This window comes from Hyaena hyaena, unplaced genomic scaffold (genome assembly GCF_003009895.1).
Source record: "Hyaena hyaena isolate Hyena2069 unplaced genomic scaffold, ASM300989v1 scaffold_121, whole genome shotgun sequence".
Lineage (NCBI taxonomy): Eukaryota > Metazoa > Chordata > Mammalia > Carnivora > Hyaenidae > Hyaena > Hyaena hyaena.
The window spans coordinates 634,702-660,824 of record NW_024080753.1 but is presented as its reverse complement, the minus strand read 5'-3'; the positions used below and the strand labels follow the sequence as shown (position 1 = coordinate 660,824).

Below are 26,123 nucleotides of genomic sequence, written 5' to 3'. Positions count from 1 at the left end.
GTAGATGCAATGCCTCCTGTGCTTTGTTTTTTGAAATCCATTCTTCTGAGCGGAGTGTTACTACCTTTGCCTGGAAACCGGCCGTTGTGCAATTTCTCCTTTGTTCCCGAGTCAGCAAGCACTTGGGAAGCACCTCTCTGGAATCAGTTGCTCGGGACCAAGGACAGAGTCAACGTGTGGTTGCTGGGGGCAGATTGTAAGGGTGGAGGTCGGGGAGCCTGTGGTGCAGAGGGAGTGTGGACCGAGCTAACAGGAAGCCGATGCTGGGGGTGGAAGATGGCATATGAGGGTAGAAGGGCATCCTCGGGAAGACACTTGGTAGAAGCAAGGATGTCAGAAGCCACGCTCGTGTCCTGACCACCTACTGACACCTACCTAGGGTGTCAGGCAGGCACCGGGATTTCGTTGTTCACGGGCCTGTCCCCACTCCCGGCAGTACTGAAGATGGGGTCTGGGGGGTGCGAGGGGGAGCAGAGGAGTGGGGGGCGGCACAGCCCACGCACCAGATTCCTGACGAGTTTGGCTTTCACCCTGAGGACTCTGGGAAGCCTTCGCCTCCCAGAACGGATGGTGGGAAGAGGGGCTGGGAAGTCGGGTCAGCATCAGCTCTTGGAGAAAATGGTGGAAGGAGTCCCCTCCGCAGGTGAGCCAGGCTGCACCCTGTCACAGGGATGTAGCTCACGGGCGCCCCTCTCCTCTGCCTCCTCAGCCTTGCCCGACGGTCTCCAGGATGGCCAGCAGACGCCGCTTGGCCTGTGCCTGAAACATGAGGACTTCGAGCTGGCTTTTCTTCTCTTGACCAAGGGCGCGGACCCCCACAGTATTACCCTCACGGAAGGTGACACCCCCCTGCACGCAGCACTCCGCATCTTCTTAGATATCAAAGGTAGGCTGTTATTTTTTAAGCAGTCTTTTCCTTGAAGAGGCAGCTGGACATTAGTACCGATGCTGCATATGCTTTTTCGTCTTTCTGAGTGGGAACACCGACGCTCTGAAGAAGGCCCATTTCTTGGTCACGCCCACTTGTCTCCTGGCCCCTCAGCCATGGGTTGATGAGAAGGGGCAGCCGTCATGGCGAGTGGTCGGGGCGGGCTGACAGGAGGGCTCTGAGGCTGGCTGTCCGTGGCCACCAAATACTTCCTAGTTACTTGCACCATTTTCAGGGGCCCTGACGTAAATATTATGTCAGGAATACTATGAAGCTATTTTAGAGCCTGTCAGCCTTGACACTGTTGACATTTGGACTAGATGGTTCCTTGCTGTGGGGCTGTCTCGTGCATTGTGGGATGTTTAGCAGCATCCTGGGCCTCTGCCTGTTAATGCCAATCGCACCTCCCAAACTGTGACAACCGCCAAGGCGTCTCCAGACGTGGCCAGATGTCCCTCGGGGAGCAAACGGTCCTTGGTTGTGAACTTCTGGGTTGTCAAGTACTTGGGGGAAGTCCGGGGTTCTGAGATGCCCTGGCTGGGTCCCCGGGGAGAGTGGCTCAGCGCTCACAGGGGTTCCTTTGTGTCTTGCAGCGGACATCGGCTTTAGCTTCCTCAGCCACCTGCTGGACCTGTTCTGGTCCAACCCCTCTCAGTTTTGCTACCTCAACCCCAACATCCAGGACAGCAACGGGAACACGCTGATGCACATCGTCTTCCAGAAGGGCATGCTGAAGCGCATGAAGAAGCTGATAGACCTGCTGGTGAAGTTTGACATCAACCTCAACCTGAAGAACAAAGAAGGCAGAGACGTGCTGTACAGGATTAAGAAGAACGATGCGCTGCTCCTGGCCTGGAAGAAAGCTCAGACGGAGAGCAGGCGAAGGGGCCGGCAGGATCCTGCCGCCCACCCGGGGCGGCTCCCGAAGCCCGCTGCCCCCAGTCACCCGCCTCAGCTCAAGTCCCAGGGCTCACCCAAGTCGCTGTCGTGCAGCCTCGCTGCCAGGACCCTGCCTGAAGGGGCCGCGGTCCCCGACAGCTGGGAGACGCTCCCGGAGGCGCAGGCGACGAGGCAGGAGCCTGGGGCCAGCAGGGCCTGCTCTCTGCGGGAGCGCCTGGTGCAGGACCTCACAGGCTTAATCCAGCAGGTGGAACTGAGTCCGCCCCTCCCGGAGGACTGTCCCCACGACCCGGAGTCCCCGGAGGCAGGAGCCGGCATGGCAGTAAAGAGGGACGAGCTCCAGCGAGCCCTGGGGGCGCGGGGCTCGGACTCCAATGGGAACAACCACGCCGTCCTTGAGGCCGGGGGTGGACGTGCTCAGGCGGGCCCCGGGGCCTCGCAGCTCGTTCCCACCGGCCGCAGAGAGGGAGAGGGCGGTGAGGACCCGGGCAGCTGGAGCGCGCAGGAGATCGAGACCTGCCTCCAGGACTTCGAGAACATGACGTGGGAGATCGAGTGCACTTCGGAAGCGCTGAAAAAGCTGGCCAGCAAGGTGATGACGAAGGTCATGAAGAAGAAAGTCATCCTCGCCATCCAGCAGCTGGGGAACGGCGAGTGGACCCAGGGCCTGCAGAAGCGGCTGAAGCATCTGAAAGGAAGCATCCAGCTCTTCGAGGCCAAGCTGGACAAGGGGGCCCGGATGCTGTGGGAACTGGCCATCGACTTCTCTCCTCGATGCAGCGAGAACCCAGAGAAGGTCGTCACCGCCGAGCGGAGCCTCCACTGCCCGGAGAAGTCGGGCCGGGTCTACACGGAAATCATCCGGATCTGGGACATCGTCCTGGACCACTGCAAACTGACAGACTCCATCCGGGCCATCTGCAATGCCTACAACCGGGGCCAGTCCTGCGTCCTGCGGAAGAAGCTGAAGGGCATCCACCAAGGCCAGCTGTCGGCCAGCGTGAAGGTCGTGAAGCGCATACCCCGCTGCTACGTGGAGGACACGGAGGCCGAGAGGAGCCGGGAGCACGTGGAGCCGGAGTACTTCCCGCCGGCCAGTGCAGTGGAGACAGAGTATAACATCATGAAGTTCCACAGCTTCAGCACCAGCATGGCCTTCAACATCCTCAACGACACGACAGCGACGGTGGAGTACCCCTTCCGGGTGGGCGAACTGGAGTATGCCGTGATCGACCTCAACCCCCGGCCGCTGGAGCCCATCATCCTCATTGGGCGCAGCGGCACCGGGAAGACCACTTGCTGCCTGTACAGGCTGTGGAGGAAATTCCACAATTACTGGGAAAGGGCTGGGCAGGCGGGAAGCCCGCTGCTGGCCAAACAGATGTGGCTGAAGAGGAGGCTGGAAGAAGAGCCCGGAAGGGAGGGGCCGGGGCCGGAGGAAGAGGGGGAGGAGGAGGAGGAAGAGGAGGAGGAGGAGGTGGAGGAAGGCTCCCCGGAGGTGGAAACCGTGGACAGCATAGACGAGCAGCAGGACAGCGAAGCCTGTGCAGGGGGGCCCGGTGGGGAGCCGGGGGGCCCTGGCCAGGGGGCAGAAGCGCGCCCGCCCGAGCACCCCCAGCAGCTGGAGCACTTGCGTCAGATCTTCGTGACCAAGAATCACGTCCTGTGCCAGGAGGTGCAGCGGAATTTCGTCGAGCTCTCCAAGTCCACCAAGGCCACCGGCCACTACAGACCGCCGGAGCCCGGCGCCTACAAACTCCAGGACCTCAAGGACGAGAACTTCCCCCTGTTCGTCACATCCAAGCAGCTGCTGCTCCTGCTGGACGCGTCTCTGCCCACGCCGTTTTTTCTGAGAAATGAAGACGGCAGCTTGAAAAGAACGATCAAGGGGTGGTCCACGCAGGAAGAGGTGACCATCCCCAACTGGCAAGAAGACGAAGAAGAAGCCGAGGGGGACGGCGACAACGGCGAGGAGGAGAGAGCTGCAGAGGCGCGTACGTGTGACAGAGACCCCCGGGTGTACGTGACGTTTGAGGTGTTCGCCAATGAGATATGGCCCAAAATGATCAAAGGGAAAACCTCCTACAATCCCATTCTGATATGGAAGGAAATCAAATCTTTCCTGAAGGGGTCCTATGAGGCCCTCAGCTGCCCCCAGGGGAGGCTCACGGAAGAAGCGTATAAGAAATTAGGGAGGAAGCGGGCCCCCAATTTCAAGGAAGACCGGAGCGAGATCTACAGTCTCTTCTGCCTGTACCAGCAGATCAGGTCCCAGAAAGGTTATTTCGATGAAGAAGATCTTCTGTACAACCTGTCCAGGAGGCTGTCCAAGCTCGAGGTTCTCCCGTGGTCCATCCACGAACTCTACGGCGATGAGATTCAGGACTTCACTCAAGCCGAGCTGGCGCTGCTGATGAGATGCATCAATGACCCCAACGCCATGTTCCTCACGGGGGACACGGCCCAGAGCATCATGAAGGGGGTGGCCTTCCGCTTCAGCGACCTGCGCTCCCTGTTCCACTATGCCAGCAAAAGCACCGCGGACAAGCAGTGTGCCGTGCGGAAGCCCAAGAAGGTCTACCAGCTGTACCAGAATTACAGGTCCCATTCGGGTAGGTCGGGGTGCGTGCTTGGGCGCTGACCGTGCACTGCTTTGGTGAGGCTCTTGTGGCTGAAGTGAGGGGGGCGTCGTGGGCTTGGTGAGGAAACGCACCCGTGACTAAGAGATCCTACGGTTTCTGCTGCGACTCGTTCTTAGGTTGGTAATTCAAGCTGCGTGTGAGTGGAAGTTGCCTCTCAGGGGCTTCGCCATGACCTGAAAAGGTTACAGGGAAACATTGAAACTGCTTGAGAACGTCTGTTAAGACACTTGGGAAATGTGCTGGCACCATATACAGCGATATGCCAGCGACAAGTCCTCAAGCCCCAAAGCGACTTTGCTCTCAAGGAGAAGCCAAACCTAGAAGGCTCAGAGGCATAGGAAATAGCGCACATTCAGGTGCTTTTCACTTGAGCCTCAGGCGTGCCCCTTCCCTGCGCCAGGCACGGTGCCGGGCAGCTGGCGCAGAGGGCCTGTACTTGACCCTCATACAGACCCTGCCAGGTAGGCATCTGTCCCATTTTTCAAAGAATACCAGGGGACAGAGGGCTTAAGCAACATGATGTCCGTGCCAGAGTCCATCCTTTATGGGCTATAACCGCTCACCCCGTGTCCTGCGTGTGTCCACGAACAATAGTGTGTTATTTGACACGCTTAGAAACTTTACCCAATGGCATCATGCCAGACACATCTTTCTGCCACGTTGTATTTTTGCTTCATGCGATGTGTTGAGATTTCTGTGTATTGGTGATGTGGAGCTAGCCCTGCGTCTGTAACCCCCGTCGACATTCTGTTTCATGTCTATAGCACCGTCCGCGACTCAGTTTCCAGTAACGGGCATTAGGCTGGTGGCAGTGTTTTACTATGCCCTGTAATCTCGGAGTGAGCCTCCCTGAGCAGATCTCTCTGGATCTGTTACAGCCTCTTGCTTTGCTCTCGGGTCGGTGTGAAGGGGCCTCTGGTGTGGTTTGAATTTCCATTTTCCTGAGACGTGGCACCTTTTCATGCGTTTACTGGCTATTCTGTATTCTGTGAATTGTCCGCTCTCCTTTGCCTGCCTTTCTAATGAGTTGTTTTTCTTACCGATTTGTTCAGAGTTCTCTATGAATTTTGCCTTCGTATCTTTTGTCGTTGATTATGTTAATTGCAGATCCTTCTCCAATTGTGGGGCGTGTCTTTTTAACTTTGTTGTGGGAAAGCGGTTTTACTTTATGGTGTTCTTTGTAGGAAGATACTTTAAGTTTTAACCTATGAGTGTTTCTTTTATGATCTGTTGTTTTCTGTCTTAAGAAATTCTTCTAATCTGGAGTATTTAAGTTATTCTCTTATATAATCTCCTAGTGATTTTAAAATTTGCTTTTTATATGTAAGCAGGTATTTCATGTTTATTTGTTTTTGAGAGAGAGAGAGAGAGAGACAGAGCACGAGCAGGGGAGGGACAGAGAGGGAGACACAGAATCCGAAGCAGGCTCCAGGCTCTGAGCTGTCAGCACAGAGCCCGACGCGGGGCTCGAACTCACAGTCTGGGAGATCACGACCTGAGCCCAAGTCGGATGCTTAACCGACTGAACCACCCAGGCGCCCCTGTAGGCAGGTATTTAAATGTGGGTAAATTTAATTAACTAAATTTAATCTAAACCGTATGTGTGGTGTGACATTGTCTTTATGGACCAACGCTGCTTCTCTGGTCTAGTTTTACTTTTTTCCGTAAGGAGAATCAGTTGTGCTGACACCACTCACCTTTCGGCCCATCTTAGCCTCTGATTTGTAAGGCTGCTTTTCTCCTGTATCTGTGACTCCCTGTCTTCTCTGATTTGTCTCATTTGTCTGTCTTGTACTATTATCACGATATCACATTTCCATAGTTATCAGAGTCTCTGACTCTTTGTAATTTTGATCGGCATTTCATTGAACTTATTGCTCTTTGGGAAGGATTCACATCTTTACATCACTGAGATTTCTGAACCATGACCTTGGCATATTTCTCTATTCAGATCTTCTTTTAGTGCCTTCAATAATATTTTATAATTTTCCCCAGATATTTTACATAGCCGTTAGATTTGTCCTAGGGATCTTATACTTTTTGTTACTGTCACGACTGCCCCCTTTTCCCTCTTATTTATTTATTTATTTTTCATTTCTAATCAGTTATTACTGGTATAGAGGAACACTGTTGGGTTTTATATGTTGATCTGGTTAATTTAACAATCTTGCTGAACATCCTACCTTTTAGATTTGGCATTTTTCTGCAGATAAGGGCAGTCTTTATCTTTTTTTCTATATTTGTCATTCTTTTTTCCTGCTTTATCTCATTGGTTAGGACCTTAAATAGTAGCTTTAACAGGCATCTGTTAAAGTCCAAATAAGATGGTACTAGATTTTGGAGACTTTATAACAGATGCCTGTTTTTTCTGAAGTTAATGAGAACATTTCTAATATTTCACCACTTAAGTTCTTCTTTTTTAATGTTTTATTTATTTCTGAGAGATAAAGAGAGAGAGAGACAGCATGAGCAGGGGAGGGTCAGAGAGAGAGGGAGACACAGAATCTGAAACAGGCTCCAGGCTCTGAGCTGTCAGCACAGAGCCCAACGCAGGGCTCGAACCCACGAACTGCGAGATCATGACCTGAGCTGAAGTCGAATGCTTAACCGACTGAGCCACCCAGGCGCCCCATGTTCTGATGTTTCTCGTAGGATTTGATAGATACTCTTTTTCTAGATGCATCTCAGGTTGGCTATGGTTTGGTGGAATGAGAAAATACATACCACATATACATGTACACATACACGTATGCATTCTCTCTCTACCTCTCTCTCTCTCTCTCTCTCACATACATACACACACACACACACACACACACACACACACACGCTGTAAAATTAGATTTGTTCAGCTGAAGAGTCAGAAAACGATCGGAAGGCAGATGGCCCCCCAGAGTGTAGGGGACACCACACAACTCACCCCATCTTCCAGGGCTCCGGAAGTCCTCACGGATGTTGTATGTGAATTGCAGGACCTGGCTGGGTCTGAGCAGTTCGACTTCTCGTTCTCCCACGATGCTATCCCTGGGACTTGGACTGGGTAGGAAGAGCTGGCACAAGGTAACTTGTGCTCTTAAGAGGAAATAGAGCCCTGGCGCTCTTGCAGCCGTTCAGGAGTCATTTATTGAGCCCCTACCCTGCCTAGCACTGTGTGTGGGCTGGAGACTGACACACGTGACTTACTCTTTGTGTCCTCAGGGAGTGGCTCCGACGGCTCCCATTTTCTCTTGCTGGAGCCAGTAGAAGGATCTGGCATGAGTAGTTGAATGAGCCCCTCATTCTGATTGGCCCTCTGGTTCGGTGCCACTGCTCTGAGTGGCCGTTGGCACGGTAGAGCCTGGCAGGGGGAGTTGTTCCCGGGACCAGTTCTGCTTACTCTGGCTAAGTCACCCATCAGGACAGCGACTGCATACGCCCCATCTTCCGCCTCCTCACTTGGGATGGAGGGAAGACTGTGTGGATACGTTTCTGTGCATAGAACCAGAAAAAGCCCAGAGAAGATATACTAGATTTTAGAGACTTTGTGAAACACAGAAAATGTTTTAAAAAAATTACAGGCTACGCTACCTGTAGGGCCACCCACTGCTAATGTTTTGTTTTATTTCTTTTTGATCTTTTTTCTTTATATACATTATATGCATTTATCATGTATATGTGTTTGTTGATTACAGAGTAAATATATACTCTGTTTACTGAATATTTTCCCTTATGTTGTAGAATTTTTTAAAATTGAAGTGCATATAGTGTTGCATTCACCTGTTTGTTTTTATTTAAAAATTGGTTAACATTTATTTATTTTTGAGAGAGAGAGAGAGGGAGACAGAGCATGAGTGGGGTAGCAGAGAGAGAGGGAGATACAGAATCTGAAGCAGCTCCAGGCTCTGAGCTGTCAGCACAGAGCCCAACGCGGGGCTCAACCTCACGAACTGTGAGATCACCACCTGAGTTGAAGTCGCATGCTTAACTGACTGAGCCACCCAGGTGCTCCCACATTCACCTGTTTAAAATATACAAGTTAGTGGTTTTAATATATACTTAAGGTTGTACAGCCATCACCAACACCTAATTCCAGAACATTGTCATCACCCTAAAAAGAAACACTGTACCACAAGCAGTCACTGCCCATACCCTCACCGGACTCCTCTGGGAACCCACTCATCTACTCTCTGTCTCTGGATTTGCCTGTTCTGGACATTCGATGTAATAGGGATCATACAGTGTGTGGTCTTTTTTGCCTGGCGAAGGGATTGGCATCCTGTTTTCAAGGGTCCTCCGTGCTGTCGGATGTATCAGGATTTCATTCCTTTTTGTGATGGAACCCTCTTTTATTCTTTGGGTGTGCTCCTTTAAGTTTCTCCAGAAGGCCATTTAAGCGGGTTCCCATTTATCACTGCAATGAATGCTTCCACACCCTTTTCTGGTGCTCCCACGAGTGTGGACCTCTGGCCTTTACTAGCTCTTAAGGGGGAGGGAGCCCCAGGAGCAGCTGATTTGCTTTGACTCAGTAGTTTCCACTCGAGCTCGCATTGATGCATCTAGTGACATTACTATTGGATAGGAATACTTCTTATTATTTGGTCATAGCAATTGCGACACGTATGCCCATTTCATGCTGTTTCACCAAGAACATAATGTTCTATCTGGTGATAGGCAAAGGACACACGGCCCCTGTGAACAGTGGAGAGACCCAAGATGATCTGTGTTCAATTCAGCTTCAAATCCTGTCACTTGGAGGTGTTTACTAACTTGGACCTTGGAGCCTCTGCTCGTAAAGGTGGGATGGTCTGGTCTATCCCACTGGGCCATCCTGAGGATTAAATGAGATAATTTTATGAAGGTGTTTGTTGTGTGGTAGTGTTCAGCCAGCTGACTGGATCAGATGAGATGAGATGAGATGAGATGAGATGAGATGAGATGAGATGAGATGAGATAGGAACTTAAATGAGAAATGGGTCCCAGGGAGAAAGCTCTCTGGAAAATCCTTTCTCCAGCTTCCTCCTGTCTCTGGGTGTAGATGTGGTGGAAAGGTGATGGAGGCCCTCGCTGCTGCCCCCAGCTAACATCAACACTGCTGTTACCATGACAACATTTCCAGTGCTCCAAGCTCCAAGGGTCAGAGTCATTTTTGTTTCCTCGCTGTGTATACCAGCCCCTTCTATTAGCATTCTAATTGCACTAATTGTTCCAATTACATTTCTGCCTGGACTTTTCTTTATGAGGTCATTTTCTCTGATCTGAGCATAGGTGGAGAATGAGAGCCCACCGCAGCTTAGCAACGCATCTGTGCCTTTATCCCCTGGATCCAGAGTCATTCTGTGCAAGGCCAAAGTGGTAATCTACCGGGAACCGGAAACTGGCTTGCAATTATCCGTGCTCTCAGGGCCAATGCTGCTTCTGGGGACAAAACCAACCAAACACACACACACATAAAAACAAACAAGCAAAAAAGCACAAAAACCTCAGTCATGTTGCTTTGTTGTTCATTACCTGGCGTGTGTTTTCTCTTCTATCTCAGGAATCCTTAATCTGGCATCTGGAGTGGTGGATTTACTTCAGTTCTATTTCCCAGAATCTTTCGATCGCCTTCCGAGGGACTGTGGCCTCTTTGATGGTCCCAAGCCAACTGTCCTGGAGTCTTGTAGCGTAAGCGACTTGGCAATTTTGCTACAAGGGAACAAAAGGAAAACGCAGCCTATTGAATTTGGAGCCCACCAGGTGAGCTTCCCGGGACTGCGCCTCATGAAAGACACAGCTGCAGGTGCACAAAGGTTTGGGAGGCCAGATTGGTCCACAGTGTAGAATTCAGCAGCCCCTCTTCCAGAATGGGTACATTTCAGAGACGGGTGAGTGAGCAGCTGCTAATGTTTCAGCCAGCCTCCTTGACCAAGTCCATGCCGGCCACTTCTTTATTTAAAGACATTACTTGCCTCAAACAGAAATCGAGTGAACTTTTACCAGATTTCTCTTGGTAGAATTTGATGTTTTTCCTTTCCCACCTTCTTCTCTCCCTGCCCCTTCCCCCCACCAGGTAATCCTTGTAGCTAATGAAATGGCAAAGGAGAAAATTCCAGAAGAGCTGGGGTTAGCCCTTGTGCTCACCGTTTACGAAGCCAAAGGCTTAGAATTTGACGATGTGCTCCTTTACAACTTTTTTACTGATTCTGAGGTATGTTATACTGAAATCTTCTCGCGCTGTGCATGCGTATGTGTGAGCTGGGCTTCCACTCTGGGCGAGAGAACTTGGAGCTGAGTAGAAGGGAGTTTGTCACAGGTACCGGTTTCCGTTTTAGAGCATCATCCATTCGGTGGGCGCCTTCGTGTGTTCGGAGATGAGTTTCGTCAACGGCCGTGGCCACAGAGTGCCGTGGGCTGGCTCTCCCGTCCCTTGCCCTGTTCTCTTGCGTTCATCTTCTTCCGAATGCCTGCTACCCACGGGCCAGCTTCCAGCTTTCACTAGCTGGGTTATCCTTGACTGTCAAGGACGCTCCGGTTGGAGTGGGCTCTAAGGAGAGCCTTACAAAGCAAGGCAAGGTTAGCACTGCCCACCCTGTGAGGACAGAACTGGGCACGTTCAGTTCATAGAAAGAGAAAACTCCGGGAAGACAAATGAGGCTTGGCTCCTGCCCGCTGGACCAGGTAATGTGGGGGATGAGGGCAGCTGCCCCATCTGGGAGCTCCCTTCTGGCATGGCTTCACCACTGCTTGCGGCCCACGCAGACAATGGCGGTGACAGAGTCCCTGGATTGACACCCAGTGACCTCCGTGCCAGCCTACACTGCTTTGACGTGGCTCCTGAGTCCTGGGGATGGTCTTCCTTCCCAGGCTCAGCGCACCGTGGGCAGAGTCACCAACTTGAGCCCCCGGTTTCTCTTCCCCACTGTCTTTTGGTGGGGGCTCAGGCTGGATGCTGACTGTGCTCCGGGCTCTCCCCGGGGACTTAGCTGGCCGTGTCCTGGTCCCCGTTGCAGGCTTCCCCCTGCACCTGGTGCACGCTTGAAGACGCTGTGTTTCATACTTAATTTAGGAGCACTGTTATCTTTGACACCTTAAAATCTGCCCCAACGCTGACCGTTCAAATGGAGTCCTTAGGTTTTTTTCCTGGTCTTTTAAAAAGTACAATTGCCTTGAGGGTACCTCTGACTAATATTGCTACGGGTGCTTTACGGTTTATGAAGGCCTTTTCGAATGCATGTTTCCCTTATCCTCCACTAACCCTCTGAGGTCATATGTGTTTTCATTACCCTCATTCTATAGATAGAGCTGAGGGTTGTGGAAATTCAGTAAATTGCCCATAGTCATGATACAGGTGCCAGAGCCGGGACACCAGCTCAGATGCTTTCAGTTCTAAGTCTTGAGACCTTTCCTCTGTACTCCTTTCCTTTTAAAACCCCGCATGCAATTGGGCTTCCAGAATCTTCCACAATGAGTGTATCATTGCCAGACCTTAAGTGCATTCTTTTTCTGTTGACTTTTACTAATGAAATCAGATGCACTCTCATTAACCCTGGAACCATTTTTAATCTCTGAGGACTAACTCTTTTTCTCATAATACATCCATTGGTCATGGTTGGACCGAGGTTCTGCTGAAAGAGGAAGGGGTAAGACTTCGTTGTTCCTGTCCTTTATTAAGTGCCAGCTGTATGCTTGTGCCCGTAAGAAGCCCGAGGCGCTCTGGACTTACGGATCTGTAACTTGTGGTCGATTCCAATTGTGAAAGAAAAATCCAGTTATTCTGTCTCACCTTTATCCTGGGAATGGCAAAGGCAAGGATGTCTTGACCGTGTGCTCCCACCAATGGCTCAGTTGGTCACATGAAATTAAAATAATCACAAATTGAATCTTTCGGTGACATCCACTTCATCCCACGTGCCCGATACGATTTCTAAAAAGGCTTCTGATGTGGTGTTTCTTGGTTCCTGGGGAATGTCGCTCTGCGTTCCCCGGCGCCGAGCACGCCCTCTGTTTATCACCAACAGACTCAAGACCAAACAATCATCTCATTTCTAAATGAGAGGAGATGCTCTAATCAAAGCAGAGGGAAGACAGCGATCACATAAGTCTTCAGTCGCCTGTAGTCTGGCTCCTCAAGTGGGGTTTCCTTTGGGGTGACTGGCCGAAGGCTGCTGCAGTTGACACAGGAGACAGCGGAGAGCTCCCCTCTCCATCCCTGGCCTCTTCTTCCACCCCAGTTTGTGTTTCTGGAAGATGCTCTCTTTGGACATATGCGTGTCGGGGGCTGGGGAGTCCTTGTTGCCCTCGTTTGTGATTCTTTTCTTTAGAGGATTTGTTGTTACCTGTTCAACCACGTAGGTACCAGGGCCATCTTCTAAGATGGGAAAGGGACCGAGAATGGTTCCACCAAGCCCTTCTCCTCTAGGATCTGGCCTCATCTGGGGGAGCGGTAGTCATTCTCCCAGTCACCCCCAAACTCTCCTCCTGTGGGGACCTGGAAGGGTGCTTGCCATTTACTCTGCCCCGGTGGGAACTCCTTTCCTTCACACTGATGTGTGACGAGGACGGGAGGGATTTTGAAAACCACAGCTTTTGTGGGTTGATCACTTAGAGAACAGGCCCACCTGTGGCCTTGCCAAAGATCAATCCCAATACAAGAAGCCGGAAGAGTCAAATCCTGCTTCTTTCATTGCCAGAGGTGCCGTGGGCCTGGCTTCTTGCCACAAATACATGTGCTCGCTCCTCAAAGGCTCTGTCTGGAATGTAGAGTGTGTTTTATTCCTGGAATCGGGTTAGTCGTGTGCCATGCGAGTGGCTTTGCTTCTCACTCAGCAGTTTTAAAATACGCTGTGCCTCACTAGCCCTTCCAAGGTCAGCCAGCCCGCTCCTCGTACTGTGAGCCAGGAGAGCCTCACAAATGCCCACCCACTTGCATCGTTTGTCCGCCTTCCCTGGCAAACAATTCAGTGACGTGAACAGCTCTACAAGGAGCATAGTCATAAGGACGCCCTGAAGGCTTTTTTTTTTTTTTAACATCCAACTACTCAAATGCTTACACGATTCACATCTTGCTCAAAACATGGTAGTTGATCTCATAATTGGTTAGTAGTGTCTCCATTTTTATTTAGTAGGCAACATTGAAAGCATTTACCCTAATCCTTATATAGCTGAAGTCCTGGGGTGATGTGAAGGAGGTCCTGAACTGTATCTGCCTCATGTTTTCATCGTCCTTGAGAAGGCACATAGGTGGCCAGTAGCACCATTTTATAAATGGAAAAGGTAAAGGCTAGGGAGAGTTAACTAGCCATTTTCACAGGACACAGTAAAGTCCGAAATCTGAAATTTCATAGGAGTTCTGCCCTCTACACTCTGCATTTATTCTGGGCACTTTTGCTCCATGAGGATCCGCCAACTGTAAGGGCCACATCCAGCCTCCTGTGGCCTAATAGTGGTTTTTACATTTTTAAGTGGTTAAAAAAAAAAAAAAAGGAAAATAACGTGATATGACACTTGCAAATGACATTATATTCAGTTTCAGTGTTGAAAAACAACGTTTTACTGGAACACACCATGCCCCTACCACTACATAATTGACTATGGCTGCTTTCGCATCAACATGGCGGCAGTCGTGGTGAGAGACCCTACGTGGCCCGCAGACCCTAAAATATTTATCACCTGACCTTTTAGAGAAAAAACTTGCCAACTTCTGGTCGACACAGTTACTTTGTGGTATGAGTTTGAATAAAGGGACACGTGGCTAAAATATCAACTCTTTGTCAAGCATTGTATTAGACACTTGACGTTGATGATCTCCTTTTATTTGCCCCAAAACTCGTGTAGTTCTCTCACCCCCATTTTGCAGAGTAGGAATAGGAGACCTAGCAGAAACAAACAATTTGTCTGATGTCACGTAGCTAATAAGTAAAGAACTGAGATATAAATATGTTCTGCCTGACCTCAGTCCACTGTGCACACTATACTCCTCAGTTCCTGAATTTTGTTTCATCCTTGGTTGAATAATTTAGAGAGAAATGTTGTCATATGTATTCTAACAGCTGACACCAAGGGGCATCTCTTACACCTTGTGAATAGGGGTGAAGGACACTGGATTCCTCCCTCCATACTGCTTGCTGAAATGATTTAACGAAGAAACTTGCTGGGTGCTGAGCATTCCTTCTGGAAGTGGGCACGCGTGCCTGGCTTCTCAGCTGTCTTGGCCAAGTGTCCGGGGGAATTTTTGTGGTAGCTTCCCCTTTCCCTGCCTGTGCAACCTAAGGTCCCCCCAACAGAGTCCATAGGATGGCCCCCTCCTTACAGCTGAGGCCGAGGGCCCCAAGCCAGGGAAAGGGGAACTTAATTCACCATGAGGCTGTGTATACAGTTCAAAAGCACATTCTACTGGTCTCTAACTCTTCATTGTTGTTCAGGCCTACAAGGAATGGAAGATCATTTCCTCGTTTACACCTTCATCATCTGACTCCAGACAGGAAAACCGGCCCCTGATTGAAGTGCCCCTGGAGAAACCCAGCTCCTCTCAGGCTCGATCTGTTGCGATGAATCCAGAAATGTACAAGGTGATTTTCTACCGTTTGCACGCTTATCTGATGAGGATCCAGTAAACAAGGTTTGGATGAGAAGACGAGGTTAAAAATAGAGCCTGGTACTTGACTGGGGTTCTTGCCTATCAGCACTGGGGAGTGGAGGATGGCAGGGAGCTCACTGTTGGCACACCCCCTTTCTCAGCAGAAATTGGGGCTTGACGGGTGGGGCACTGTCTTGAAAGTGGAAAGGAGAGCACTGTACTTTCTGTTCATCTCGGGAAATCCGCTCTGTTTGGAAATTTAGACGTCGCCAACTCAGACGTAAATGCAGGGCAATAGTTAATAGAGACTTGTACACCAGCCTTGATGTTGTTGGGGAGGAAAAATTTTCTGCACATTTGAAGATTCTTCTCTCTTCTAGTTGGTCTAAAAATTAAATTGACATGAGGCAGATTAACAGAAGAGAATAAAATGGAATTATGTATGTACAGGAAATGAACATACCTGAGATTCCAAAAACAAGCAAAGTAAGCTGTGTATGTCGTCCTGAGCCAAGGAGAAGGGGGTAGGGCTTTTGGGCTTCAAAGGGGAAGAAAGCAAGTCACAAGAAGATGAAAATGATAAATGTTTGGTGAGCAAACGTGCGCTGGGTCATCCAGGAGCAACGGGACATAGGAAGGAATTTACACAGACTTTGCTACCATTGCTCCCTGTTTACCGCCCCTAGTTCTCATTGTACTGTAGTCGTTTGTGATGATTGTGCCCTTCCTGGAGCAGGCCCTCCTTCTAAACTCTTTTAGGCAGTCAGGGGGAAGGTCATAGTTTCTTCCTGAGCCTTTTGTTTCTTAAAAACAATTGGCCCAGGGCGCCTGGGTGCCTCAGTCATGAAGCATCTGGCTCAGCTCAGGTTATGATCTCATAGTTTGTGAGTTCGAGACCATCGGGTGAGCATGAACCCCGCTTCCCGTGAGCCCCACTTCCCTATCTCTCTCTTCCTCTCACTCACTTGTGCCCTCTCTCTTTATCTCTCAAAAAATATAATCCACATGCCAGAGAGATGGTAATCCACATTTTGGGGTGGCAAACTGACTGTTTTTACTTTACCCTATCCTGTTAAGGGACTTGGCTTCCCTTTCCCTTCACACCCCAGCTACCTCACTGAGAAGGAGGCTGAGACTGAGCAGTTCAGCAGAGTTCTTGCCTGGGGGAGGGTGATCGGGCCTCAAGAGAGTAAGGGCAACACCCCAGAAAACTGAACCAGCAAAACCAAAAACTGGGCGAGAAACTACTGCCTTAGTTTAATGTCTCACGCAAAGTGCAAAACAAATAAACAGTAGCAGCTATCAGGTTATTCTCGTAAATGCCTAGAAGGCACCGCAGAAAGATCACTGCCAAGCGATGCCAACCTCTAGGTAGCCACAAATCTTCTCTTGTTTTGAAATATGCGTTATTTAATCAAGTAGGCCTAATACCCTTATATCTGTAGCCCTCTAGCATGGCACAGGTCATGAGTAATTTTGTACGAGTGATAATGGTCATAGACGTGTATGAGTAGCTTAATTTTTAAAAATAAGTTACAATGATCGTGTAAGATGTAACCATTGGGATAAATTCAATGAGGGGTACCTGGGACCTCTTTACACTATCTTTGTAACTTCCTATGCACCTCTCATTATTTCAAAATATAAAGGTACAGTCCATCCAAGGGCAGTGTTCATCCAAGAGCAGTCCTTTGCTAATGTTGCGCTCCCTTGTTAGAGCTTTGCTTATCTCCGCTGTGACCCCAGTGAGGTCCTTGCGTCCCTCTCATGCCTGTGCTGTACTCATATTTGCTTCTTGTGTTTCACCAAAATGAGTAAGCGCATCGAAGCGTGTCACGTTGAAGCTGTAGACAAGAGGCTGTCCGTCTTTGTCCTAATTTAGCTCCTCAACGGAGAGCTGAAGCAGCTGTACACCGCCATCACACGGGCCCGGGTCAACCTCTGGATCTTTGACGAGAACCCGGAGAAGCGGGCTCCCGCGTTCAAGTATTTCATGAGAAGAAATTTTGTCCAAGTTGTGAAGACAGATGAAAATAAAGGTGAGATCTCATTCAAATATTTTGGCTGTTGGGTACAAAACCTGCTCCTCTCAACTTCTTCTTGTGGTCAGGTGTACAGGGTATGGGATTTTGAGAGAGCGCTTTCTTTCCTTCCCACATTCTTCTGAGAAATGAGAGTTCATGTTTACTGCTAAGGTATGTGGGAAAGCGTGGCTGTGATGGGCTCGGGGGCGGTTCACTCCTTCAGGGAAGATCTTTAGTTGGTCCTTCGAAAGTGAAGGTCATGGGGGGGTACCTGGCTGGTAGAGCATCCGACTCTTGATCTCAAGGTCATGAGTTCAGGCCCCATGTTGGGTGTGAGCTCTACTTAAAAAAAATAAAAGTGAGCATCATGGGCGAGGGTGACCAGAAATAAGCTTCACTGGGGGAACGCAAATTGCTATGGTCTTTGGACAGCCGATTGGCAATAACTATCAAAATAAAGAGTGTGCTGCTTTAATAGTGACTCAGCAATTCTTGTTCTGGGAACCTATTCTAGAATATTCTTGTATAAAATGTCAAGTATATGCAATTCTTGTTCTGGGAACCTATTCTAGAATATTCTTGTATAAAATCTCAAGTATATATAAGATTTTATATATAAAATCTCAAGTACTTAACAGTATATGCAGAAGACCGTTCATCGCAGAACCATTTGTAATGATAAGAAACTAAAACAACCCAAGTGCAAGTGCCCACCAACGAGGAACTGTTTATAGCGGCTCCTCTGGTCTTAAGACTCGTGCATGTGGGTTGTTGGGTAGATATGGATACCTTCCCCCTTCCCCCTTCTGTGCTGTTTGCAGTGTTGAAAAAGCCAAACCAATATTGCGTGTTGTTTTGGTAACTTACAGAGACTGGCTAATGAGAAAATGGAGCAGAGGTCTCAGGATAGAACTAACAGAGAAACAGCCCTTCATAAAGGAGAAAATGGTTGTCTTTCTGTGGGTTAGCTCCAGAGTTGACTCCCCTAGGCCGCAGTTAATTTCTCCAAGGATGGGGGAAAGCGCAGGGCTCGGCCACGGTGCAGAGGTCTGCTGGTTTCCTGAGCGCTTCCCGGCCAGTTTTATGGAGGCTATTTCTGGGTACAGCCAATGGCTCAGCCGGGGACCAGGGTTAGAGGCTCTATTCCCGGGCCCTGGCCGTTAGGTGGAACGGGGAAAGTTGAAGCCTTGGAGTTAAAAAAAACCTAGCTTCTCATTAGAACTTTCCACCTCTGCAGCCTCGTGACCTTGTGCAGGGGCCTTCACTACCTCAACGCAGAGGGAGCGAGTGGGCTGCGCTGCCGGGGTCGCTCCTCGTCTTTCCGGCAGCGCGCACTCCCTTTATTCTCAAGTTAGAGTCGGGCACCTGTGTTGAGAGGTCACGAGGAGAGGCAGTTTTCCGTAACTTAGAAATTCAGAATGAAACCAGAGCACACTTTATTTCCCGTCTCGGTAGCATTAAGAATACAGGGAAAAGGACAGTCTCCACCGTGTCGTACGGTGACGTGGTGAAGTCTGTGAGAAACCCGTTCCCACCGAGCAGGGCCGCTGGGGCTGAGCCAGGAGACTGCGTTGTTCGGGTTTCTCTATCGCAGCGGCGGCGGAGTTCACGGCCCCGTGCCCAGCTACGGCGGAGCCCTGCTGTGAAGGTGAGCCGTCACCAGAGGGCTAGCGGCACATGCGGAGTCAGGACCAGACCCGCGAAGTCCTCTGTGCACGCGGTGCTGCAGGGCACGGCGGAGGGCGGGCAGGAAGGACTCGCACCTTCTAAGCAGAGCTGGCACGTCCGCCTTGCTTGCCCCCGTTGATACCCGTGGGCCCGGGTAGCCCGGACCCTGTTGGCCCAGATTTGGCTCTCAGCCTGGTGCCGGTATTCAGGCGGTCATGTACTCCTTGCAGCTGCGGCTCAGAACCTGCAGAGAGGGTTACCCGCTGCTGGCGATGCCTGGGGTGGGGAGGCTCCAGGAGGGGTGTGATCTAGTTGCCAGCAGGCTGATGTGACTACAGAAGGGCCAGACAGCAGGTGGTTGCTTTAGTCCGTGTCTATCGGTGGGGATGCGTCCCGCCACTCACCGTGAGGGCGAAGTCTGCACGTTGGAAAACGCTGTAAAACACTCCTACCTCCTCCTTGCTAAGGCCCCTGTGTGGGACTCTGCTAACAGCTACATGGCGGTGGATTTTCAAGGAGGAATAGAATTTCCTGTCTTTAAAAAAGTTTTTTTTTAATGTTCATTTATTTTTGAGGGAGAGAGACAGAGTGAGAGCCGGAGAGGGGCCGAGAGAGAGGGAGACACAGAATCCAAAGCAGGCTCCAGGCTCCGAGCTGTCGGTGCAGAGCCCAGTGAGGGGCTCAATCCCACGAACCATGAGATCATGACCTGAGCTGATATCAAGAGTTGGACGCTTAACCGGTTGAGCCACTCAGGCACCCGTAAGCTAAAATCGATGTTAAAATGAAGACTAGACAGGCAGCATGGGTCCATTTGTTTGCCAGGGCTGCCGTTTTAAAATGCCACAAACCTTATTGTCTTACACATTAAGTATTTGTTTCCAGTACCAGACGCGAGAAGTCCAAGATCAGGGTGTCGGCACCTTGATCAGACCTCTTCTGAAGCCCCTCTCCTTGGCTTGTAGATGGTCTTTCCTCCGAATGAGTCCCTGGTGTCTCTTTCTCTGTGTTAATTCCCTCTTCTAATAAGGACATAAATTGGATTAGGGTCCACCCTAACAGCCTCCTTTGAACTTTATAACTTCTTTAAAGGCCCTGCCTCCAAATATAGTCACAATCTGAGGCACTGGGGGTTAGGGCTTCCGCATGTGCATTTTTGGGGAGGGAGGGGGGCACACTTCACCCAGAGCAACACGTTTAAGGGAATGAATGTCCAGAGAAGCAAACCCACTTTCTGTTTTCATTTTAGACTTTGATGACAGCATGTTTGTTAAGACCTCCACACCCGAGGAGTGGATCGCGCAAGGAGAGTATTACGCTAAGCACCAGTGCTGGAAGGTAAGGGGCCCGCCCAGGAGCCTGGGGCTGAGGTCTTTGTGACCCGTGGCCTCGTCAGGCCTCAGAGGCAGGTTTTCCACCGTCAAGCTTGTCACCAGGATATAGGACAAAAGTTACGGCTCTGTGTTCCCTCTTCTGAAACCTCAGGTCACCCCGCGATGAGCTTCCTGTCCTGCTCCTTCCCCAGTGGGAGGGTGACAGCCCTTCACTGTGGCCAAGTGCCAGCGTCACTGACGGGAAAGTGGAGTGTCGTGGCTTCTGCCCCACCGACAAACCCTTTTGTTTATTTTCCTTCCCTCCTGTGCTCTATGTTTACATTTTCTTTGCTGTCACCACTGCCTTTTATTTTTTTTTATTTTTTATTTTTTTTTAAATATTTTTATTTATTTCTAGGAGAGAGAGAGAGACAGCGTGAGCAGGGGAGGGCCAGAGAGAGAGAGGGAGTCACAGACTCTGAAACAGGCTCCAGGCTCTGAGCTGGCAGTCAGCACAGAGCCCGACGCGGGGCTCAAACCCACGAACTGAATGATCATGACCTGAGTGAAAGTCAGACGCTTAACCGACTAAGCCACCCAGGCGCCCCACCACTGCCTTTTAAAATAGTAACAGATGGAGGGCGCCCGGCTGGCCCAGTAGGTTGAATGTCCGACACTTGATTTCCGCTCAGCTCACTGATCTCACGAACCAGCGAGCTAGTGAAGCACGCCCACAGGGCAGAGCCTACTTGTGTGGCTCTCTCTCTCTGCCCCTCCCCGTGTGGGCCTGTGCTCTCTCTTTCCCTCAAAGGAAGTAGTAAATAAACATGAAAAGAAAGAAAACAGTAACAGATTGATCCCCTGTTTTCAAGTTGATCCGACAGGGGCTTGACTGCCTATCTGGGTCTCGTGAGCGTGGGTTAAGCTTTGTCACGAGACTGGGTTGACCAATTCCAGGCCACAAGCCACGATGAGCAGCCTTCCTCCAGGGAATGTCATCGCTGCTAGTCCTCTTGAAATATTGGAGCCAGTGCCAGGAGCCCATCCCACCCCCCGCAGTGAGCATCCCTGCACACCCCACGGCCTCAGGCAGGCCGTTTCCCAGGATGTGATGGTGTCTCCGCCTACCGGGCACAGACACCGTCAGCCCACCAGCTCGTCTCGGGCCCGTGTCACCTCCATGTCTTCCCCGTGTCACCTGCGGCCAGCCAGGTGACACAGTGACCCCAGCAGGAGCCAAGCAGCCCATTCTCCCCAGCGGCCGCCCAAGCGGGGCTGAAGGGCTGCACTTTCCTTCTCACGGGTCTCTCTTTTTATCATGAAGGCCCCGTGGACTTATGCTCCCATCTCACTGCTCAGTACTAGGTCACGTCCCTGCGTCTGCTGCAAGGGAGTCTGGGAGAGCAGCCCCATCTTGTGATGTGAGCCCTTCATGGAGGGCAGGCGCTGCCATCACACAAGGGGGTGGGCAGTGCCGTGGCAGCTACCCACGGCTGAGTTCGGCCGTAGCTCCTGTGGCCTCAGCCCCGCAACCCACGTCTGAACTCAGCAGCCAGCCAGCAAGCAGGTCTGCTTCTGGGGTTTGTTGGTCTTTGGCTCACATGATGGGGGTGCATGGGGCTCCTGAATCACGAGCCCTGCATCCTCCAGCAGGCGAGCCTGGGCTGAGCAGCGTCCTAAGAGTAGGGACAGAGGCAAACCATAAGAGACTTTTAAATACAGAGAACAAACTGAGGGCGGATGGGGGAGTGGGGGAGAGGGGAAAGTGGGTGATGGGCATCGAGGAGGGTGCTTGTTGGGATGAGCACCGGGTGTTGTGTGTAAGCAATGAACCACAGGAATCTACCCCAAAACCAAGAGCGCGCTGTATACCCTGCATGTTAGCCAGCTTGGCAGTAAATTACATTAAGAACAAAACAAAACAAAGAGCAGAGCAGCACACGAGGCGCCCTGAGGCTGGCTGTGGAGCCGCCCCGTGGTACTTGGCTGCATGTGTTGGCCGAGCAGGTCACAGCCCAGATCTCAAGGGAGGAGACCCAGGCAGCAGTCTGGGTGGGAGCAGCTGCAGAATTACACCGTACAGGGGTGTGGACGGCTACGGGGAGCGCTGAAGGACTGTCGGCACCTTGCAATCAGTCCCAAGGGGCTAGGAGAGCGAGCCCGCACTGTTGTGTGTTTGGGGGTCAGGAAAGCGTTTGCATGAATATGTAGCTACTAGAAGTGGATGGAGCTCTGATACTTTATTCACTTCCCATCTTTGTTATAACTTGGCTGCTCTTATAAAACCAAGATTCTTTTTGCGGGGAGCAGCAGGGAGGGGAAGGATGGGCAGGTATGGACATGAACTTGGAGAACTAGACAGTCTCTCCCTTTACTCCCTTCAGAACACTCTTGGTGTAACCCGTACATGCTGCCCATGGATTTCCAATTCTTTAGCCTTTTTAAAAATCATTATTATGTTTTTAATGTTTGTTTTATTTTGGGGAGAAAAAGAGAGAGAGAGAGAGAGAGAGTGCAAGCAGGGGAGGGACAGAGAGAGAGAGGGAGACACAGAATCCGAAGCAGCTCCAGGCTCTGAGCTGTCAGCACAGAACGTGATGCGGGGCTCGAACCCACAAACCGTGAGATCATGACCTAAGCTAAAGTCAGTGCTTAACTGACTGAGCCACCCAGGTGCCCCTCTAATTTTTTAGCCTTTTATTTATTTTTTATTTTATTTAAAAAATTTTTTAATGTTTATTTATTTCAGAGAGAGAGAGTGAGAGAGACAGTGAGTGTATGAACAGGGGAGGGACAGAGAGAGAGAGGGAGACACAGAATCCGAAGCAGCTCCTGGCTCCAAGTTGTCAGCACAGAACCCGACTCAGGGCTTGAACTCAAAAACCATGAGATCACGACCTGAGCCGAAGTCGGTGCTTAACCGACTGAGCCACCTAGGCGCCCCTTAGCCCTTTAAAAAGACCTTTTCAATCCTTGAATCTAAAATTTTTTAATAGGAGTTGGTGCAGATGAGAACATCATAAAAAGCTTTCTCTGCACCTGGTTTTGTTTTGGCTCTGCTGAAGGACTTCAGGACTCAGGGGCTTCATTGCGTTTTGGGCTGCATGTCAGTGAAGGCTCCAGAACCACCATATAAATGGCAACCACTTGGGGTTTATTCATTCAATAAATTCCTGTAGAACTGCTGGCCGAACATCGTGCTTGGGTTGTAGGGATGTGACGGTGAGCAGGACGCACACGCAGAGGAGCGCCCAACTCCCTCTCTCGCTGGTGTCACAGAAGAGACACAAACTGCCTTTAGAGCCACCTGTCCTGGACAGGGAGGCCGGGCAAGGATGCTCTAAGTAGGAGCCTTGAGCTGAGCCTTGAGCTCATCTATAGGATGAGCAAAGTTAACCGGGCAGAGAAGGGATGGAGGAGCCTTAGTCAGAAGGGGCGGCGTGTGCAAAGGCCGGGTGGTTGAAAGGAGCGTGGCACAGGTCGCTGGAACGCAATGAGGCCCATGAGGCTGGGGAGGCTGAAGCAAAGGGCCCGAGGGAACAGGCTCTTGTCTTGTCTACTCAACCCTTCCCTTGCCCACGCTGAGACCTAAGCTTCCCGTGCTGGACCACACGTGACTTTTCGCCCTGGAGTCTGTGTGCAGAGACGTGGCATCGGCACCCCTGTTTTAGGAAGCGGCTTTCGGCGGGCAGGGACGGGGGGCCGGGCGCCTCCCCTGGGACGCTTGGATGCCCACCTTCTGCTCACCCAACACAGACGCGCGTGACCCAGGGGTCTGGGCAGGTACCCTCCGGGATGTGCTGTGACACTTCTGTGCTTGCTGTCCCACCCACACTGCCGGCTAGCCGTTACAGTCCCCGACTAGGAAGGACCCGTGTGGGGCCCAGAGGAGCCACGGGGACACTTTGGGCCATTGCTCCACGTCTCTGACCTGACGTTGCTACCGTACCCAGTGAGAAGTTTGAAGCTTCTCACACGTGGCTTTTGGAAGATTCAGACGGTGTTAATTCCGGTGGCCTGTAAAATATGTCCTGATTCCCTTTTCCATGGGTTCTGGGCACTTCCAGAAGGAACCTTTGAATGGGAGGTGTTCGCTGGTGACGCTCCTGGGCTTTATCCTGTGAGGCCGTTCTCTTTAGCTCATCCGCTCGTGCCTGCTCCTCCCTCAGGCCGGGCTGGGGTGAGACTCACTGCCTGGTCGGTGTGTGTGTGTTTAACCCTTGTTCTGGGCGTCACCTCCGTTCCCTTGTTGGGAATCAAAACCTTATGCCTGTTCCAGGTTGCAGCCAAGTGTTACCAAAAAGGAGGGGCGTCTGAGAAGGAGAAGCTGGCGCTGGCCCACAACACCGCCCTGAACATGAAATCCAAGAAACTCAGCCCCAAGTAAGAGTCCCGGGGGGCCACGCGGGGGCGGCTCTGGTGAGACCGGCTGGCGAAGTCTACCGTTGCATGGGCACTCTGGTTTGCCTCCTCCTCCAGGGAGAAGCAGGTGGAGTACTTGGGACTGGCCAAGACCTACCTGGAGTGCGGCGAGCCGAAGCTGTCCCTCAAGTGCCTCAGCTACGCCAAGGAGTTCCAACTGTCCGCCCAGCTGTGCGAGCGGCTGGGGCAGGTAAGGCCCAGCCTGCGCTCTCGCTGGGAGAACTGGGCTGCTCCGGAGCCCTCTCCCTCGGCCCCCGCTTGCGTCGGGGCGGGGCCAGGGAGACACCAGCCCTGAGGACTGGAGGCACGTGCTGTTCCTCAACTTGCCCAAGCATTTCCGTGGCTCCACGTGTGTGCACGCACGTCCACGTCTGTGTGAATGTTTGCGATCCCATGTTCATCACAGGGGCCAAGTGTTCACGTCAGAGGGAAGGTGGGTTTTGGAATCTTCCTGCCTTCCTGTCCCCCGTGTTCAGGCTGGAGTCTGCCTGTGCGAACCGCCTGGCGTTACATGGTGCTTTTCCTACGTTCTCCGTAACCGCTCTAATTAATTGCCAACCAGTCTGGCACCCACTAGCCGCGGGTGGCTATTTAATTTGTAATTTAAATTACTTACAAGGGAACGAAATAAAAAATTCAGTCCCTTGGCCCCTCTAGCCACGTTTCAAGTGCTCATTGCTATTAGAACACCTCCGTCATTCCAGAAAGTTCTGTGGGGCAGAGCTGCCCGTCTAGCTGTCACAGAGCGGTCAGCAGACTGGCGGCGGGCCACGGAACTTGATTGGATTGCCCCGAGATCGACGCCAAAGAGGAAAGTAACCAGTGAGAGGCTGTTAGGCGATTCAGTACCGCTGTGATGTCCAAGTGGTGAGGACTTTTTTTTAGCGATTCCTTTGTCTTTTCTTCACTGGGATAGAATTGCCGTGTGAAACTGCATTCGTTGTAGATGTACAACATAATGACTCGACCCACGTACGCACCGCGAGGTGATCCCCACGGTGGGTTGAGTTAACGCCAATCACCATACAAAGGTTTCTATCCTCGTAATGAAATCTTTTAAGATCTGTTCTCTTAGTGACTTTCAACGGTACCATACAGAGTTAGTGACACCCCCGATTCCCGATTCACGTTGAGTGTATCCCTTGTGAGGGATGGGAGGTGTAGACCTAGGTGGTTCGAGAAGCCTTGCTCTGGAAGAATGCCCAGCTCGGGCTGCTGCACCCCTATAAAGGCTTTATGGCTTTCCGGCAGGGAGGTGGGGTGCTCAGTAGCTCCTGGATCCGCAGATCATCCCGGGCGTTGGATGGGGCGGGAGCGGCACCTGCCGGGGACTTTGAAGTGTGGCCCCAAGTCGGTGTAGAGAACATAAGGCCCCTGTGGTGCTGAGGCCCCGCCCCACATTTATTAGGGTATGTGACCTGTTAGGGCGTGGGAGGTGGGACGGGATAGGGATTTCAGTGCCGACGGGAATTTGGGTCCTAAGATTCTGGGAACTAGAGTAGCCTCCAACCTCTCCATGTTCCTGAGCGACCAAACCCTCGATCCCCGGTGAGGCCACCCGGACCTACATGGTGTCAACTACAGGGAACCAGCCTAAGCCTTTGCTTCCCCTTTTTGCCCAGCAGTGCCCGCCTTGACTGAGTCCGACACTTCTTCCTTATTGACTCACTTTGCCCGCCCCCCCGTGCCCCC

At 51.3% G+C, this 26,123-nt stretch overlaps 1 protein-coding gene across 1 annotated transcript in view; it reads left to right on the top strand.

Moving 5' to 3' along the window:
* The window catches only part of TRANK1 (tetratricopeptide repeat and ankyrin repeat containing 1), a 74,458-nt gene that overhangs the window by 35,502 nt on the left and 12,833 nt on the right, over nucleotides 1-26,123 (top strand). Inside the window, exons 11-19 of the mRNA XM_039237227.1 lie at nucleotides 710-886; nucleotides 1,522-4,440; nucleotides 9,986-10,185; nucleotides 10,499-10,636; nucleotides 14,850-14,996; nucleotides 16,887-17,043; nucleotides 19,946-20,034; nucleotides 24,289-24,392; nucleotides 24,489-24,621. Coding sequence (XP_039093158.1) covers nucleotides 710-886; nucleotides 1,522-4,440; nucleotides 9,986-10,185; nucleotides 10,499-10,636; nucleotides 14,850-14,996; nucleotides 16,887-17,043; nucleotides 19,946-20,034; nucleotides 24,289-24,392; nucleotides 24,489-24,621 — 4,064 coding nt within the window. The remainder of the gene's footprint in view (nucleotides 1-709; nucleotides 887-1,521; nucleotides 4,441-9,985; nucleotides 10,186-10,498; nucleotides 10,637-14,849; nucleotides 14,997-16,886; nucleotides 17,044-19,945; nucleotides 20,035-24,288; nucleotides 24,393-24,488; nucleotides 24,622-26,123) is intronic.